This window comes from Canis aureus, chromosome 26 (assembly GCF_053574225.1).
Source record: "Canis aureus isolate CA01 chromosome 26, VMU_Caureus_v.1.0, whole genome shotgun sequence".
Lineage (NCBI taxonomy): Eukaryota > Metazoa > Chordata > Mammalia > Carnivora > Canidae > Canis > Canis aureus.
The window spans coordinates 41,165,287-41,183,951 of NC_135636.1; the positions used below are offsets into that span (position 1 = coordinate 41,165,287).

Sequence of the window (18,665 nt, forward strand, 5' to 3'; positions counted from 1 at the left end):
GCCTTTATGGTCCATGAGCAGAACACTTGATATTAATCACCTGGGTATTTCTCACCCATTTTCCTTATGTATGCAGTAAGAAGACATTGGAAGGTTAGCTGGAAGGTTAGAAATTGCCACCTCTAGTAAGTCTTCTTGTTGAGTTTTCACTTCCTAGCTCTGTCTAGAATAGGAATTCCCCAAGAAAAGGACATTTGTAATTACCAGAACAGTGTTGCTGGGATAACTAAAGCCATATCCAAACCACTGGTTCTCAACAGATTGTAAAAAGGCTGCCCTTTTGGAGATTATTTAACTACATGGCATTCAGTGCAGACTTATATCATTGGCCTGGTTTGATAATATGTTGAGCCTGTGAAACCAAACATGCAGGAATACATTTGACCAAGAGGGTGCAGGAGAATTCTCTCTGTATTTAGATTGGGTGTTCGGTTATTTCAAGGGTGCACACAACCTTGTTCTCCTGGAAATAAGACTATCTCTTTGAGGTTGTGGTTTGTGAGTAATGACACTTCATTTCTGTAACCTTCACTGGGTAATTTTTATAACCACTGTCGTAAGATTTTTTTAATTAATTCATAAAAATTATATATGCCTTAGCACAACAATATGAAAGTAGTCAGTATACTGAGCTATACATTTAAAAATAGGTAAGATGGTAAGTTTTAGGTGTGTTTACCATAATTTTTTTAAAAATCCTGATTTGTAAAAATAACAAAATACATATGCTTACATAGAAAACATGAAAAAAGAAAAAAATAGTCATCCTACCAACCCAGCATTTTGTTCTATTTGTTGCCAGTCTCCTATCATATTTTTAAATGGTTGAAATGTTATTATATTGTGGTAGCTATTATTAACATGCATGTTGCATAATGGGGAGATAGCTAGAACATTATTCTGTGCTAGGCATTACTCTAGGTACTTTACAGACTTTCATTTACTTAATCCTCAAAACAATCCTATGAGGTAGGTAGTATTTATCTCCATCTTATGTAGAGCAGGACTTCTCAACCAAGAAACTACTGAGTTGGGAAACAGGTGATCCAGGGGGCCATCCTGTGCACTGTAGAATATTTAGCAGCATCCCTGGCTTCTACCAACCAGATGCCAGCAGCAACCCCCTGCAGTCTGGAAAACCAAAAATGTCTCCAGATGTTGCCAAGTGCCCCTGGGGCAAAGCTGCCCAAGGTGAGAATCCCTGATTTCAATGAGAAGCCAAGGCACAGAGAGGTTAGGTGATTTGCCTCCTGTGACATACCAGGGACTGGAGAACACAAATTTGAATCCGGGCGTTTTGGCCCCAACTCAGTAGTTTCTTGGTTGACCAGTCCTGCTCTACAGAAGATGGAGATAAATACTACCTACCTCATAGGATTGTTTTGAGGACTAAGTAAATGAAAGTCTGTAAAGTACCTAGAGTAATGCCTAGCACAGAATAACTGCTGTGTACATGTTAGCTATTATTATTATTATAATCACTTTCTATTCATATCAGCATTTCAGTCTTAAAAATCTCATTAACATTCTTTCTAATATTTTCCAAATATCTTTTAGTTAAGTTTTCTTTTATATAAATATAGCATACTCCTAACATGGCTTTTTTTTCTTCTCCACCAGATGAAATTAAAGCAGAAATAGAAAAGCAGAGGTAAGTTCTTCTCCTTCCTGAAATACAGTATTAAGGGAATTAGGTAGTGGCCATGGGGACCCCTTTCTGTGTATGTTTTCTCGTATGTCTTACCTCACAGGTGGCACATACTCTCCTAGCACAGTGCTGGGCACATGGCAGGACTCCATGTGTATTTGAACAGATCCTAGGTTGACAGGTTGCCAACTCAATAACTGCATATTTGCAGGAAAGGGAAGATCAAGCTAATGCTGCTGTACCTTTTCTTGACAGATGAGGCAAAGCTCTTGCCCTATATGTCATGCTTCCTTGGTCAGGAGGACAGCTTGCTCCATAAGTGGCTGCTCTTTCCTTGTCTCCATAGTTAAAAAACCAGTTGGTCACATTTCAGAACATGGCTGATGCCAGGACAGGACACTGTCGACATAGCCCACTAATCAGAGATCTTGCTTCTGTCTATGGCTTATGGCGCTTTGGTCTTTTGCCCTAATGCATTTATTTCAGTTTTTAATTGTCTTGCCCCACAGATGCAGGCATTTTCAATGAAATGATTGGGGGGGGGGGGCAGTTAGAGTGAGGCGTAGGAAAAGTAAACTTTTTTCATTTCCCCTCTCCGGCCCTCTCCTGCTTTTTCCCTAGGCTTGGCGCTGCCGCACCACCAAAGGCAAATTTCATTGAAGCTGACAAGTATTTCCTTCCATTTGAGCTAGCTTGCCAGTCCAAGTCCCCACGGGTGGTCAGCACATCCCTCGACTGCTTGCAGGTACCATACTGAAACTTGATGGTATAAAGAAGGTTCTCTCCAAGCCATTGGTGTCCATTCATAGGAACTGTGCTTCCAGGTTGATGTAGAAAGGAGCAATCCAACGTATACTTTATGGAGGTCTCACGAGTCAGGGAAGAGTAAGGGGTCTGACCTCGGCTATAACAAAAATGTGTTTCCCTGGAAATACTTTGTTGTACTCTATTGTGTATGTTTTTCTAACTGAAACCTTTAGGATTAGTTGGAATAGTTGCTACACAAGGACAGGTGCAGTATTTTTAATGCCACCTTTTTCTCGATGGCATTAAAATTCAGAATACCAAATAGAGAAAAAGATATAATCAATATTCATTATTTTTGATAATATTCTATAAAGTCACTGTGAATACTGAATAAGCAAGTACTGAACCCTTGTTCCCACAGGAAATACAAGGTAAGGTGCCTAGGAGCCTCTGGCATCAACATATTCGCCAACTGGTCTCAATACATAAAGCAATACATAACTTTGTTCATTGTGTGTTTCTGTTTAAAGACATCTCATTTAATATATATTATTGATTCATTAACATTGCACTCAGGGTCAGCAGTGCTGTAACACATGCCTGAACAAAGCTTACCTCACACATGTAATTTCTTCATAAGGCACATTGTTGCCTTCTTGCTCTTAGAAACAGTAGACAGCACTTTAGCACTGTATTTAGGGCCATTTTAAATGGCAAACACACCAACAGAGTGGACAAAAATGCAAAAAAATGTGGCATGAAATAAGCCACAGAAAAGTTACTACTTACAATATAAGAACTGAAACGAGAAGACAGAGCATCTCCTTGTTTGACCTTTGTTGAGAATGTGTGCATCAAGTGATTTGATTTTTTTGCTGCTCTGCATGTGTCCACATATGACTGCAAAAGTGTCACACATATTGATATGGGGCTTACAAATAAATTTTAGTCGAGTGGGTACAATTGCAAGTACAGGATCTGGGAATGAATGGTAAGGAGCGACCTGGATCCACAGTGACCTTGTGATAAATTACCTTTGATTGATGAAGAAGTGGGAGTAGGGAAGTTAAGATGACTTGTCCAGTAATATGCAGGTATGAAAGACAGAAACAGGGCTACAACTTGAGTTTCTTAATTTCCTGGTCCAGCATTCTTGTATTTTTTTCTTAAGATCTACTCCTGAGGTTTCTGGTTACCTCATTTCTATTCTTAACCCCAGCAGGCAACCTACACATCAATGAAAAAAGCTTGGTAAATTAAAAAATTACATCCAGAGGTCCACAGTTTACCAATACTTTCTAGAACAGGCATAGTGAATAGGTTCTATATTATGATTGCTCAGAAGCTGTGTTGAAAAGCTATCTGAAGCTTCATCTGGGTTTCTTGAGAAAGTACCATAATCGATTGGTTATATCTGCTAAGGCACAGGACTGCCAAGTGGCGGTGGGCATGCCACGTTTTTGGCATCTCCAGTCTAATATTTACTCTATTAATCTCCCTTCTTTGATATATCTGTACTTGAAAGTTGGTGACAGTTTCTTCACAGAAGTGGTTCTTCCAAATGAAAAGCCATTTTCTCATTCAGTATAATTCTGTACAGATTGTCCTATGTGAAACATATAATGAGCCAAGAATTCTTAAATGGCAGGCCCAAGTCCTCTTCCTATCCTAAAATATTTGTTGCTGTGAAATTTTCTGAGGAAATTTGGCATAAGTTTAATTTTAGTTGTTTTCTTCTCATCTTACTGTTTAGTTCTGAAGCTGGTGCTGACAGTTAACATTACCAATGTACTAAGAACAGTGGCCAATGTGTCTTGAGTCCTTGGCCTTTGCTGGCCCCTGTGCTCAGTGCTCTGTCCAGAGTATTGTGTTTAATCTTCCCAGCAATATTCTGGTTACTTAACTCATCTTCATTCCGAATTGAGGGGGCAGAGGCTTAGAGAATAAAGTGACCGTCCTACCAAGCTGCCCCTGCCCCAGGAATTGGTGGAATGGGGCAGGTATCTAGGACTCTGCCCACCTCATCTAAATTCTTAACCAGGGGTTCTTAAACTATAAATATAAGCAAAATCTGGCCTGCCACCTGCTCTTGTAAATAAAGTTTTATTGGAACACAGCGGTCTTAATCTAGCCATGCGATAATAACAATACCACAGACTGGGTGACTTAAGCAGGAGATACTTATTTCCCTCAGGTCTGCAGGCTAGGGAGTGCAAGATCAAGATGCCAGCCAATTTCTGGGTAAGAGCCCTCTTCTCTTCCTGGTTTGTAAATGGCCGAGTACTTAGCTGTGTCCTCACATGGCAGAGAGAGCGCAGTAGATCTTCAGTCTCTCCTAGGGCACTGATCCCATCATGAGGACCCCAGCCTTCATCATCTTATCTAAACCTAATCACCTCCCAAAGGCCTTGCCTCCTAAGACCATCTCGTTGGGAGGTAGGGCTTCAACATAGGAACAGGGGGACACCAACATTTTGTCCATAACAACAGCTGTGCTCATTGTTTATTATCTTTGGCTGCTTTCCCACTACTACTGCTGAGTTGAGTTGTTGAAACAGAGACCATAGGACTTGCAAGCCTAAAAATTGGGTTCTTTGCAGAAAAAGGTTGCTGAACAACTCTTAACTATTACTCTGTGTTTCTGTCTTTTTGATTAAAAATACGCTGTTTATATTTTATGTTGTATATATTCCTGGAAATAGTCTGTTTCTGGAACTCTGGAATGGAAACACTGACATCCTGCTCTACTTCAGGCCACTGTCCTGACTTGAGCTGTAAATGTAAAAGTATATTGAGCCTATGACATACAGTTAGCTCTTTTTTTCTTTTTTTTTTTAAGAATGGATGTTCTCTGTGATTTAGTAGGTACACACGAATTTCTTTGGTTAATATACAAAATGCAAGATGTGTTGTCCTTTTTAGGACATTAGAAAGTAACCCAGCACTCCCTGGAATGCTGAATAAAAAATTTCATTTCCTCTTGGGAGGTTGTCCTTGTAAAGCTTGTTTGACTGGCTTTTCCCAGTGTGGGAGAACTGACTTCCGTCTTAGAAATGGAAGGCCAAAAAAAAAAGAAATGGAAGGCCAATGTCTAGGGGCAAAGATTGGTTTGGGCAGAATTGAAGCCAGCTGCAGACACTTCCACATTCTGCCCTGGGCATTTAAGAGCATCCTTCTTTGAGCTTGGAGAGGTGATGGGGTGGTAAGGGTGCTTCTTTGTTGGTTTGTCCTGAGCACAGTTAGAGTTCCCTCTCCCCACTGGGAGAAACCTAGAAAGTTTTTTTGCTGCTCACTTCTACCAAAAGATAAAGATTCTCTTTATTCTTTCACTTCAGCACCTGGTCTAATGCACACCCCCCACTCCCCACTATCCACTCCCGCGCCGGGGGAGAGGCATTAAGTTCATTCTTACCTTACTCACTGCATAATCTCCAAGGTCTCCAAGATTCCCTTTCCCTGGGCCCATGTCAGTAACCAAATTTTTTTGAGACTATCCTAATATATTCATGTTTCTTCAGTGGTGAGATTATGTACATATACTACTGTTATTACATATATTATAAAACATTCAAAAATAGAACTTTTAAAAAGATGAGATTTAAAAAAAAATAGGAATAGAGTTGCAATATTTTCTATGTCCCAGTGAGGACTATAGGAAACCACTAGTCTCAGCTGTCCACAAGCATTGTCTTTCAGTTCTTATTTCTAGAAAACTTTAGATTTTTTAAGCACATTTTATTTATTATTATTATTTTAATTTATTCATGAGAGACACAGAGAGAGAAAGAGAGAGAGAGAGAGAGGCAGAGACACAGGCAGAGGGAGAAGCAGGCTCCATGCAGGGAGCCTGATGTGGGACTTGATCCTGGGACTCCGGGATCCCTGGGCCAAAGGCAGGCGCTAAACCACTGAGCCACCTAGGGATCCCCATTAGGCACATTTTAAAATCCATTTGTAATTATAAAAGCTGTACATGACTATATTCTCTATTAAAAAATTTTTTAGAACTTTACAGATAAAGCTGAAGTCCCTTGGACCACTACCCCCAAACCCAGTTGCCTGTGTAGGTAGTATATTTTTTTCCTTTATTGTTCATTTTTTCTTGCCTATGGGTGGCAGATTTTATTTTATGAATTTGACAAATTTCCCTAATTTATTTGCATCCTTTTTTTTTAAAAAAAAAGTATTTTAAAGTTTTTGTTATTGAACTATAGTTGACATACATTATGTAAGTTTCAGGTGTTCTGCAGCTTGCTTTTTGCATTCAGTGTTTTTAAGGTGTAGTTACATGGCTACATACATCCTTTTGACTGATGAATGATATATTATGCCATCATTTTATTTATCCCTTCCCCTATAGAGAGACATTGACAAATAGGGTAACAGTGAACACCCTGTGCGGGTAGCCTCCTTGGACACAAGGGTCAGTGGACCAGCTGCCTACAGGCCTCCTTCCTCTGCCCTCTTCTCATATTATTGCATCAACAAGGAATAAAGCAAGAGTTTCTACCCTCCATCTATGTCACCCTCCCTGAGTCCAAGCCACTAGCATCTCCCTTCTGAACAATGCAGTAGTCTCCTCACTGGTCCCCTGCTTCTACTCCTGTTGCCCTCCAGCCTGTTCTCCACACAGGCACTGGAGGGATCCTTTAGAAATGTATCACATCATGTTAATCCTTTTCTTAGACCTGCCAGTAACTTTCCACTCCACTCACTGTGCAAAACACTTTGTTCTCTTGAGTAAGCTTGCCAAGCATACTCATGCTGTTGGACCTCTGTTTCCAGGCTTTTTTCCTATGCATTTGCAAAAATACCTAAACACACACACACAGTCATACAGTTTTTATTTTCCAAAATGAGATAATGCTGTGCATTATCACTGCAACTTGCTCATTTTAAGATGTCTCCAAATCAGACAGGGCCCTGGAGACCCCAGCCAGGACTTTTGGCTTTGGAAGATATAAACCCCATGAGAAGAATCAGTAAGGAGGGCTAAGAAGGCAGAGCTAGAAATACCCAAGGACATGGGAATTCTGCTGTCTTCTTGCGCCATATCACTGCACAGGCAAGGAAGTAAAGTTATGCTTAAAACCCTGTTAAGCTAGAAGGGGAAGGTGACCTCTCAGGAGTCTATAGAGGAAAGAGAATACTTCCAATCCTTTTCGTATTTAAATTAAACATCTAATAATTCACCTCCATCCTTACTTTGCAGCATCATTGTTGAGTTCTACAGGGCCTACTTTTCCACATTCACATTTTAGTTCATAACCATCCCACTTATAATCTGGTGCTCCAGATGGGGTTATGCATCCATTAGGAGTAAGGCATAAGCAGTGTCAAAAACCAGAGTTCCCTTACCAGGTAGCCAGCACTGCCCACTTCGGAAGCCTGCATGTCTAGCAGCAGGGAGGGGGTTAAGGTAAAGGGCATCGTGAGCTGTTTTTCAGAAACACATTTCAGCACCACCCCCACCCTCTGCACCCTCCCCACTCCTGCTGCCCCCCCTTGCCCCTGTCTGGTGACCTCTGGGGTTGGACTTGATTGGCAGAGGGTGTGCAGGGCTCTCCTGTTCATTCAGTCACACGATCTGACAGTATCATGTTCTACTCTCAGCCATTCTCTCTTAACCTGTTTTTTCCTGCTTACTGGATGGAAGTGTTTCCACAGCTACTGATGGGGAAGGCTATTGAGGAACAAGAGTCGGGCCTCTGCAGAGTAGCAGGTCTTCCTAGCACAGTACTGGTGGCACCATAGATAACCTCAGGTCCTTGTGTCACTTTGTGTAGAGGTAGGGATATGACAAATTAGGAACCAAAAAGGGTAAAGAACAGCATTTTAAAGAGTCTTTAAGTCAGTGGAAGCAGAGAATGCCTTAGAATTCACATATCGTAGAGGGGTTATGTGAGATGAGTGATTCTTTTATCTGCTTAGCCATCAGAATAACCTAGATTACTTGGAGAAAAACACTGATTACCAGGCTCTATCCCAGAAATTCTGATTCAATAGGTCTGCAATGAGGTCTGGGAATCTGTATTTGTAATGGGCTCCCTCAGGTGATTCAGAATCTCAGCCAGGCTTGGAAATCCTCCTGCCCCTGACCTTTGACTTCCTTTCCAGCTTTCAGATTCCCCACAGTGAAATCCAGGTCCTAAGTGAGGTGGCACCAGTCTCTGAAAGGCAGCCCATGTCCAAGCCAGTGTGTAGCCCAACCAAGAGGGTGTGGCCCAAGCAGCGCCTCACCTCTTCACCAGCCAGGTTGATACACATTTGGTAACATAGGTGCAGAACTGAGTTCCCCCTCTAGCAGAATAAATTATCAGTTTCTTATGTGTCTTTCCTTGTATCTTTCCTTTTAAAAAGAATTTATGTGTGTGTGTATATATTTATACATATATATGCGTGTATACACACACACATATATGGTTTTTTAACGGCTCACAATTTAATTCAGATGCATACAAATCACCCACTGAAAGTGTACAATTTAGTGATTTTTGGTACCTGACAGAGTTGTGCATCCATCTCCACAATCTAGTTGTAGACCATCTTTGTCACCTCGGAAAGAGACCCTGGGTCATCAGCAGTTATTCCCTATTTCCCTCTAACCACCCCCCAGCTCTGGGCAACTGCTGACTACTTCCTGTCTCTATTATGTACAAGTTTTAGTCCCTCAATTTCTTACACTTGTGGTTGTGTACTGGCCACTGTTCTACACCTTGCCCATTGCGTTGGACAGCCTTTCACCATGCTGGAGCTCTTCTGCCGTGGGAGACAGGGTGAACGGTGCACCCAGAAGATAGCTGTGCCTATCATGCCCCAGGAGAGCAGAAGGATCTGTGGGAACCTGATGTTAAGGCCAAACTTTACTGCCTGTCTTTTGCTGCCACAGGCAGCCTCAGTCCTGGCCAGGTAGAAACTTTTCATCTCTTTCTGTCTTTAGAAACTCATCGCATATGGGCACATCACCGGCAATGCCCCTGACAGTGGAGCCCCAGGGAAGCGGCTCATCGACAGGATCGTTGAAACCATTTGCAACTGTTTTCAGGGCCCTCAGACCGATGAAGGAGTTCAGTTACAAATAATTAAGGTATTTCTGTTTGTTTGCCTGGTCTGGATTTTTAAATAAGAAAGCTAGTCTCCTTTGGGAATTTGGGTTTCTAATTTACCATGTGTTAGTTGTCTCAGGTGGTGCTGAACTGGAACAACAGAGTGTAAGTATCACTTAGATCTTTTGTTAAGTGTCAGAATTTATTAGCACAGACTGAGACAAGAAAAGTGGAACCAGGTGTGTTTTCAAAGTAAACAGTTCCCCTAATAACAATGTAAATTGCTTGTCAATTGAATCAGCTTGAAATCCTCCGGTCTTTCTCCTTGAAATTATGGATTCCCAGTCTGCCATTTCTCAGTGGGCCCTTGATAATCTTATATCAGTCTGCCCCTTGTCATCTTGTCCTGTCCCCTCCCACCTACCCCTAATTCCATTTCCCTGTTCCATTTCTGCTGCCAGAAGTGGTTTGGCATGTGGTAGTACCGTCTGCTTGTAGGGAGAATAGATCAGGATGGCTATAGTCAGCATTCCAGATCTGAAGTCCTCACTGTATTAGCTTTGTGCCAGATGGCTCCACGTTAGCCACTCCTGAAGCTCTCCTGAAAACCCTCCAGGGAACCGGGACACTGACTGCCTATCAAAACCTGTATATTTTGTGATTAATAAAGGTGAGATCAAGTTAGAGCAGTTTCCTTCCTGAGAGAACTGTCTGTATTTTTGGCTTTTAAAAAAGTATCCTGGTAGAAAGCCCTCTTCAACACAGCTTAATTACAGCAAAAAAATCTGGATTTTATGGAGTTAATACCTTTAAACTCAGAGCAATAGGGAGTCTTGGTTTGCAGAGCCATCTTAAAATTTACAGAACCAAACCAAAACAAAGCCAAACCCTGTAGAAAAGTTTGGCTGTGGGAGGATGGGAGGCAGGTGGACGTTTGTGAAGGTGTGAAGGTTGTGGATTTCTGTTCTAGGCTCTTCTGACAGCGGTGACATCCCCACACATTGAAATTCATGAGGGCACTATCCTGCAGACAGTGAGGACATGTTACAATATCTATTTGGCCAGCAAAAATCTCATCAATCAAACCACTGCCAAGGCTACCCTCACTCAGATGCTGAACGTCATTTTCACACGCATGGAAAACCAAGTGGTGAGTGGTGGCAGTCATCAGCTGCGGGGTGCACGACACAACCGATGTGTGAATGGTTTCATTTTAAAGTGTATCCCTTCTTCCTCTGAATTCTGTTTTTGTTCATGCTTTAAAAAGAGAGAAAATCTAGCTTGGGTTTTGGAATCAGCATTCAGAATTTGTTTTGAGTTTGCCAAAACAATTTATCTCCTATTTAAAGTGCTATTCTTCTGTTTAAAATGTTATCCTTCAGGCTGACATATTTTCTGGTCCTTCTCAAAATGCTGGGACCAATTTTTTTTTTTAAGATTTTATTATTTTTAAGTAATCTCTACACCCAGCATGGGGCTCGAACCCACAACCCTGACATCAAGAGTCACACACTCCACCGACTGAGCCACCCAGGTGCACCGATACTGGGAACATTTAGATTGAATCCCTTTGTTGTTGCCTTTTAGTTGCAGGAGGCCAGAGAGTTGGAAAAACCAATCCAGTCAAAACCCCAGTCCCCTGTGATCCAAGCTGCAACAGTGTCCCCAAAGTTCAGTCATTTGAAGCAGAGCCAGGCCCAGAGCAAACCGACGACTCCCGAAAAGACAGATTTAACCAACGGTGAACATGCCAAGAGTGGTTCTGGAAAAGTGAGCTCAGAGAATGGAGACGCACCCAGAGAAAGAGACCTATCGCTGTCAGGTACACCCTGGGCAATGTTCCTTTCACGCCATGTGAGGGATCCATCTGTGTCTGAGGGGCAGTTCAGGGGGCCTGCTAACATCTGCAGGAAACCTCGGATAGCAGCTTGTCTATTTCTCGCCCTTCCGCCTTCCTTGTCGCTCTTCTTTTGAGGAACACAGCCAGCAAAGCATGATGTCTAATGTCCTGTGTCAGCTGTGTGGTTTTCTCTAAATAGTTCTTGGAATGCAGCAAGCTCCTACTTCTTGATGTCAGTTTCAGTGCAGTGGGCTCAGTTTGGGGTATTTATCTCCCAGTAGTTGTTTGGGTAGTCAGTCGCTCAATGTTTATCTGCCCTGAGGAAGACAAGGGGACCCCCTCTGTTGCGCATACACGGGATCTCTGCATCTTGCCTACAACCTGGCAGTTGGTGGCTACTCATAGACATCTGTGCAAGAAGGTGTGTGGGTGGGTGGCCATGACAGTGGACAGACAGATAGCTTTGTTTCCTTCTGTGACCTAGCACATTACATATTTTTGTTTGTATTTATTTTAAAGATTTTATTTATTCATGAGAGATACAGAAATAGACACAGAGAGAGGGGCAGAGAGACAGAGACACAGGTAGAGGGAGAAGCAGGCTCCATGCTGGGAGCCTGACATGGGACTCGATCCCGGGTCTCCAGGATCATGCCCTGGACTGAAGGCAGCGCTAAACCACTGAGCCACCCGGGCTGCCCCAGTTTTGTTTGTTTTTAAATGAAAGAGATATCCCACACCTGACTATAGTCTTAAAACATTAGGCAAGAAATGGTGCATTGGTTATCATAAGATTATTTCAGAATGTTTGCATGTTTCCCTGGGCAATTTGTACAAATTAGTTCTCAAATTCATTTTTTTTCCCCAGGACTATACCTTCCCAAGTGATTTTTGTGTAATAATTCTTTACTCTAGCTGCTTGATCTTCATGAAGTATCTGACTCATCTTTATACTTTATCTTGTCTCTTTTGTCCCATTATTGACAGCAGTTTCTGTTGGTAGTATGTTCTGTGAGAGGACACATGTGTGAGCAGCTTGTGTTCCTCTGTTATTTATCAGCATGCTTGGCAGACACAGGAGCAGACCAAGTGCTGTTGCTGGAAGGTTATTCTATATCAGCTTACTCAAGGAAAGGACAAAAAGAGTTGCCACCAAAAATGGCACGTGTCTCTAGGTGATCACAGAGTTGCTATCTTCAATGTCTCAGGGAAGGTCCCATGTCTCAGGGAAGGTGCTCATAAACTCCTGGCCCAGGGATCCCTGGGTGGCGCAGCGATTTGGCGCCTGCCTTTGGCCCAGGGCGCGATCCTGGAGACCCGGGATCGAATTCCACGTCGGGCTCCCGGTGCATGGAGCCTGCTTCTCCCTCTGCCTGTGTCTCTGCCTCTCTCTCTCTCTCTGTGTGACTATCATAAGTAAATTTAAAAAATTAAAAAAAAAAAAAAACTCCTGGCCCACCCTATAGATCTCTTGCCATCTTCACTTTCTTAAACTCTCAGGGCAAGAACCAGGTTTTTATTGTAACCCTTATCAGGCTATGGTCAGTCAATAAATATTAGTATTTAAACACATGGTACAAGGGGGAATCCCTGGGTGGCTCAGCGGTTTAGCATCTGCCTTTGGCCCAGGGCATGATTCTGGAGTCCCTGGATCGAGTCCCACATCGGGCTCCCTGCATGGAGTCTGCTTCTCCCTCTGCCTCTCTCTCTCTCTGTTTCTCTCTTTGTCTCTCTTTCTCTGTCTCTCATTAATAAATAAATAAATAAAAACCACATGGTACGTAGTAAGCATAGCTGTGCAGATAAAAATGCCTCTCTGGCTGCGTCAGAGTGCTTCTACTACAGCCCATTTTCTACATGGCAGCCAGAGTGAGCTTTTAAAAGCATGAATTAGATCACAGCTCCCCTGTGCTTAAACCCTTTTGGTAATGTCCCATCACATCCCATTCAGAGTGAAGCCTGTGCCCACCTTGCCCCATGGCCTCAAAGCCCTGTGTGACCTGGCCCCTTGCCCACCTCTCTCCCCTTATTGACCACACAATATGTAAGCAGCGTTTATCTTGAGAGTGCCATGCTTGCTGCTGGTGCCTTTGCACTTCCTGTCCCTTCCCCCATCCCTCCCATTTATCTTCGGGTCTCTCAGTTCAACCTGATCACTTTCTCTGCAGCTCCCACACTTCTGCTGTATCAGCTCTTCTATTTTCTTCTTAGCGCTTATCACTACCTGAGATCGCTGGAGAGTTTATGTTTCGTTATTCCCGGGCTGAGATCTAGACCATTCTGTTCACCACTACTTTCTCAACACTGGCATGGTGCCCAGCATTCATGGCAGTCACTCAATAAATACATTTTTTTGAATGAACTGTGTGTGTGGGGAGCTTGACTTCTAAAAGGTAGGTGTTTTTTTTTTTAAAGATCATCTATTTATTTATTAATGAGAGACACACACACACGGGGGGGCGGGGGGCAGAGGAAGAAGCAGGCTCCATGCAGGGAGCCCGATGTGGGACTCAGCCCCATGACTCCAGGATCACACACTGGGCCAAAGGCAGATGCTCAACCACTGAGCCACCCAGGGATCCCTAAAAGATAGGTTTGCAAAAACATAGTAGCTTAAAATTCTGCTATAAAACAGTGATTTGCACTTAGTATATCTCTGTGGATTTTGTTGCCAATACTTGGTACCCCCTGCGAGGCTTCTCCCAAGAATGTGGGAATCAGATTGCCTGTAAGAATCAAATAGCAAAACCACAAATAGTGGGTTGGAACAGAAATATGCTGTTACCCTTAAAAAGAGTGAGTGGCTTCTGGTTCTCAAGATGTGGCTCTAAAGGGAAAATGGGTTTTTCAGAAGAAGGGGTTGATTAACATCGGAAGCCAAGGAGAAAGGATAGCCCGAGAGGGGAGTTGGTGGAGGTGCCAGCACAGGGACACAGTGCCCTGGGCTAGAATCCAGGTTGTCCAGGCCCAGTGAGAGGCCAGGGCTCTAGTGCCTCTGTGGTGGAGATAACACACTCTGCCCTTCTCTGGGTCCATCCTTTAGTCATCACTGTCCTAGAGCCACCCCTAACTAACCAGTCACTGTGCCAGGCACTATGCTTGCTAACTGGGCACTCAACATACATTTTCCTATTTATTTTTATTTATAATATTTATATATCTATTTAGAGAGAGTGCAAGAGCAGGAGGGGCGCAGGGAGAGGGAGAGAGAATCCCAAGCAGATGTGCTGAGCATGGAGCCCCACCTGACGCTTCATCCCTGGACCCCGAGCCGAAATCAAGAATCGGATGCTTAACCAACTGCTCCACCCAGGTGTCCCTATGTTTTCCTGTTTAATTTACTGAGGGGGATGCCTGGGTGGCTCAGTGGTTGAGCATTTGCCTTTGGCTCAAGGCATGATCCCAGAGTCCCGGGATTGAGTCCCTCATTGGGCTCCCCATGGGGAGCTTCTCTCTCTGCCTGTCTCTGCCTCTTTCTGTGTGTCTTTCTTAAATAAATAGATAAAATATTTAAATAATAATAATAATAATTTACTGAGAACCCTCCCCATGGTCTTCTTGGGATCATTTGACTCCCAGTGAAATTTGTCTAGTTGGAGACAGTTCACCACCAGACTTGAACATCTCTTTCCCTTTACTAGTTTTTCATCCCAAGTTGATAAATAAACAGTTGATAAGTCTTATCAGCCTGTGCAAGACATGGATTAAATTGGGATCCCTGGGTGGCACAGCGGTTTGGCGCCTGCCTTTGGCCCAGGGCACGATCCTGGAGACCCGGGATCGAATCCCACGTCGGGCTCCCGGTGCATGGAGCCTGCTTCTCCCTCTGCCTGTGTCTCTGCCTCTCTCTCTCTCTCTGTGACCATCATAAATAAATAAATTGAAAAAAAAAAAAAAAGACATGGATTAAATTGCTCTGTGTAAACTTACAAAATGAGAATTTTGAGCCTGAGACATTCTAGCTTATGTGAATTTAGGGGCACAGCCAGCAGTCTTCCTTCAGGCACCCCACTTCATTTGTCCATTCACACTCCTTCTCATTGCCCAGCTGTTCTTAATCAGTTAAAAAACAAAACGGGATCCCTGAGTGGCTAAGTGGTTTAGCACCTGCCTTCGGCCCAGGGCGTGATCCCGGGCCAGGGGGCCGGGATCGAGTCCCACATCCAGCTCCCTGCAGGGAGCCTGCTTCTCCCTCTGCCTGTGTCTCTGCCTCTCTCTCTCTATGTCTATCATGAATAAATAAATAAAATCTAAAAAAAGAAAAACAACAGCTTTATTGAGATATAGTTCATGTACCATAAATTCACCTTTTTAAAATGTACAATTCAATTATTTTTTAGTACATTCAGAGTTGTGCAGTCGTCATCATAGTCAATTTTAGAACATTTTCATTACACCCAAAAGAAATCCTGTGCCCAGAAGCTGTCACTTCCCATTTTCTTTTTTTGTTAAGATGATTTTTAAGATTCTGACTTTCTGACTCTCAACATGCATGAGACATTAGTGTAGGTGATTTATATAGCTAATGTAGCTATTGTAGGTACACAAATACCTATTTGTTTAAGGATTTCTTATCTTGTTTTTTCTTCTTGCATCTCATTCTTTAAGGGGAAAAACAATGCTGTTCTTAAATATAAAATAGAACAAAGTTATCCTCCTTCAGGCAATATGGAGATTCTGATCAGACAGCCTTGTTTCAGATCATGACTCTACCTTATAGTAATAGCTCTGTGACCTTGAGTGAAGTCTTTAACCTCTCTGAGCTTCAGGGTCCTCTTCATTAAAATGGGGGCACAGCTAGTACCTATTCTACAGGTTTGTGAGAATTAAATGAGAGCAGTGTCTGGCACTTGAACCTGTGTGTTGGCTATTATTAGCTTTCAAATAAGTCTTTGTTTAAAGAAAAACAAGTTAAAGAGGGTGCTTGGGTGGCTCAGGGGTTGAGCGTCTGCCTTTGGCTCAGGTCATGATCCCAGGGTCCTGGGATCGAGTTCTGCATTGGGCTCCCTGCAGAGAGCCTGCTTCTCCCTCTGCCTATGTCTGCCTCTCTCTCTGTGTCTCTCATGAATAAATAAATAAAATCTAAAAAAAAAAAAAATAGCTAAAGAAAAAGAGCAAATAGTTAAGGTGGTAATCAGATGCAAAGGTGGTAGGGACAGTGCCATAGAATAAAGGGCACCTGTTTTCCATGTTAGCAATCCCAGATCCTCTGCTTTAGGAATTGCAGTATTTTTTTGTGGACAAAACAAAAATTGTCGTAGACCAACACTCTATAAAAATAGCAAAATATACCTCTAGGCCCCCCTCCTTTCCGACCTATTTTTGATATAACATGCCTTGCCAGGCGGCTCCAGCTCAGGTTTACGACCTCTGTTAGCTATTTAATGGACATTTATTTTGTGACAGTAGATTGCCTAAGTGTTTCTTCCTGTTGAGGAACCATGTTGGTGTGTGGTTGGAATGTGACAGCAAACAGCTTTCTTCCCTGATTTTTTTCCTTTAGTATTCTTGCATATTACCAAGTGCTTGGACATCAGACACAACCACTAGTCTCTGGGAAGCAGGCATGTCACATTTTATTGTCCCCATGTGTTTGCATTGGTCCCTGCCAATTCCACATCTGCCTTCTCCCACTCTGCTTTTTCCCCAGCACTGTAGTGTACAGCATAGCACAGTTAGTTATTATCCTAGCTAGAATGTAAGCACCGTGAGGATAAGGATTTTGTTTTGAGCAGTGATGTATTCCACGTGCCTGGAACAGTGCCAAACACACAGGCACTCAGTTTGTTGATGGAATGAACAAATGAATACATCTTATTACCCCAGCTACTCCCATTCCCCATAGTCTCTACTAAACTGGACAGAAAACAGGGGTGTGGGAGGATGTGTCTCAGATTCCTTTTATTTTTTCCTGATTGTTCTTAGCATTCAACTTTTTTCCTCCAGGTTACCTCATGGTTCCAGATGCTGTCCAGTCCTTCTAGCAGGAAGGAGGAAGAGGGTGGGACTCAAGGACTCCTAGTTGAGTCATGTCCCTCCCTAACAGAGGCTTCACGGAAGCCCCTACAATCCCCAGTAAATTATGCTTACCCCTTGTTAGCTAGAACTTGGTCACACGGCCACCCTTTCTGCTGGGATAGCCTGGAAATATAGACACCCTCTTCCAAAACAATATGAGAGCTCTATAAGGACTCAGGGTATGAGTTAATAACTGGCGTGTCACAGGGGTGGCTCTCCTACTGGCTAGGGAGGGAATGGCAGCAAGAGTGTCTTCTATCTGAACCTATTCACGGTGACCCTCTTATTTTGCTTAGGGATAGAGTCTGTGAAATGGCCAATTAGTAATGGCCAGGTGGTGACTACTAGACATCCCAGGAAACTAGCAGCATGATCTGAACCTTGCAAGAATTTGGTTTGGTTTTGTAACTTTTTTTTTTTTTTTTTTGGTAAAATTTATCGAATGGTGGAGTACAAAGCTCCCAAAGAGGGAGAAGACCAAGAGAGTTGCCCTGGTTTTTTAACATTTTGACAGCATGCTTGAAACTTAAGCACAGCAGACTTCTTTTTTAAAGATTTTAGTTACTTATTCATGAAAGACACACAGAGAGAGAAGCAGAGACATAGGTAGAGGGAGAAGTAAGCTCCCTGTAGGGAGCCTGATGTGGGACTCGATCTCAGGACCCCGGGATCATGACCTGATCCGAAGACAGACACTCAACTGCTAAGCCACACAGGTGCCCAAACACAGCAGACTTCTTAGTGGTTAAGCAGTTAACACTTAACCAGTTAACAGTTGGCAGAACAATTGGATTTCAAATGTAATAAATCCTCAGCTACCACATTAGAAGTCTCATGCTGAGTTCTGGGGTTCTGAGCATGTTCTGAGTGTGAAGGAAGCAAACAGCAGGGGGCATGTCACTCCCCAAGGCTCGGGGGTGCCCAGGGTGAAGGCACAAGAGAAAGCTCTATCTTTTGCTCTGCTGAGCTGGGTAAACTCCAGTTCCTGCCTACAGCTTGGGGGTGGTGGTGAGGGCTTGAGGAAGGAAGAGTGATCCACAGAGGGAAACTCCACAAAGTTGTAGCAGATGATGCCTAAGAGTTTCCAGATTGCAGAGGACTAATTTATTTTGATATAATCAGATTTGGCTTTGGAGAGGACTTGTTTGCCCCCTTTGCCTCCTGAGATGTGACCTCCTTCTCCCCCTTCCTATTCTTTCCCTGGAAATACCCACATGTTCATGTTTCTGTCTTTGGGTGTGCTTAGGGACTGATGATGGTGCCCAGGAGGTGGTGAAGGAGATCTTAGAAGATGTGGTCACCTCTGCCATTAAAGGTAAGAACCAAGAGCTCAGCCTCTCTTCCTATTCACTCCTCCAAAAAAAAA

General features: G+C 43.1%; 1 protein-coding gene across 4 annotated transcripts in view; it reads left to right on the forward strand.

Annotated features, from left to right (window-relative positions):
* ARFGEF2 (ARF guanine nucleotide exchange factor 2) overlaps window positions 1-18,665 on the forward strand; it is a 99,036-nt gene that overhangs the window by 11,307 nt on the left and 69,064 nt on the right. For all 4 annotated transcript variants that reach the window (XM_077873500.1, XM_077873502.1, XM_077873501.1 and 1 more), the window contains exons 2-7: window positions 1,621-1,651; window positions 2,270-2,393; window positions 9,336-9,482; window positions 10,412-10,591; window positions 11,029-11,263; window positions 18,546-18,614. In XM_077873500.1, the coding sequence (XP_077729626.1) occupies window positions 1,621-1,651; window positions 2,270-2,393; window positions 9,336-9,482; window positions 10,412-10,591; window positions 11,029-11,263; window positions 18,546-18,614 (786 nt within the window). The remainder of the gene's footprint in view (window positions 1-1,620; window positions 1,652-2,269; window positions 2,394-9,335; window positions 9,483-10,411; window positions 10,592-11,028; window positions 11,264-18,545; window positions 18,615-18,665) is intronic.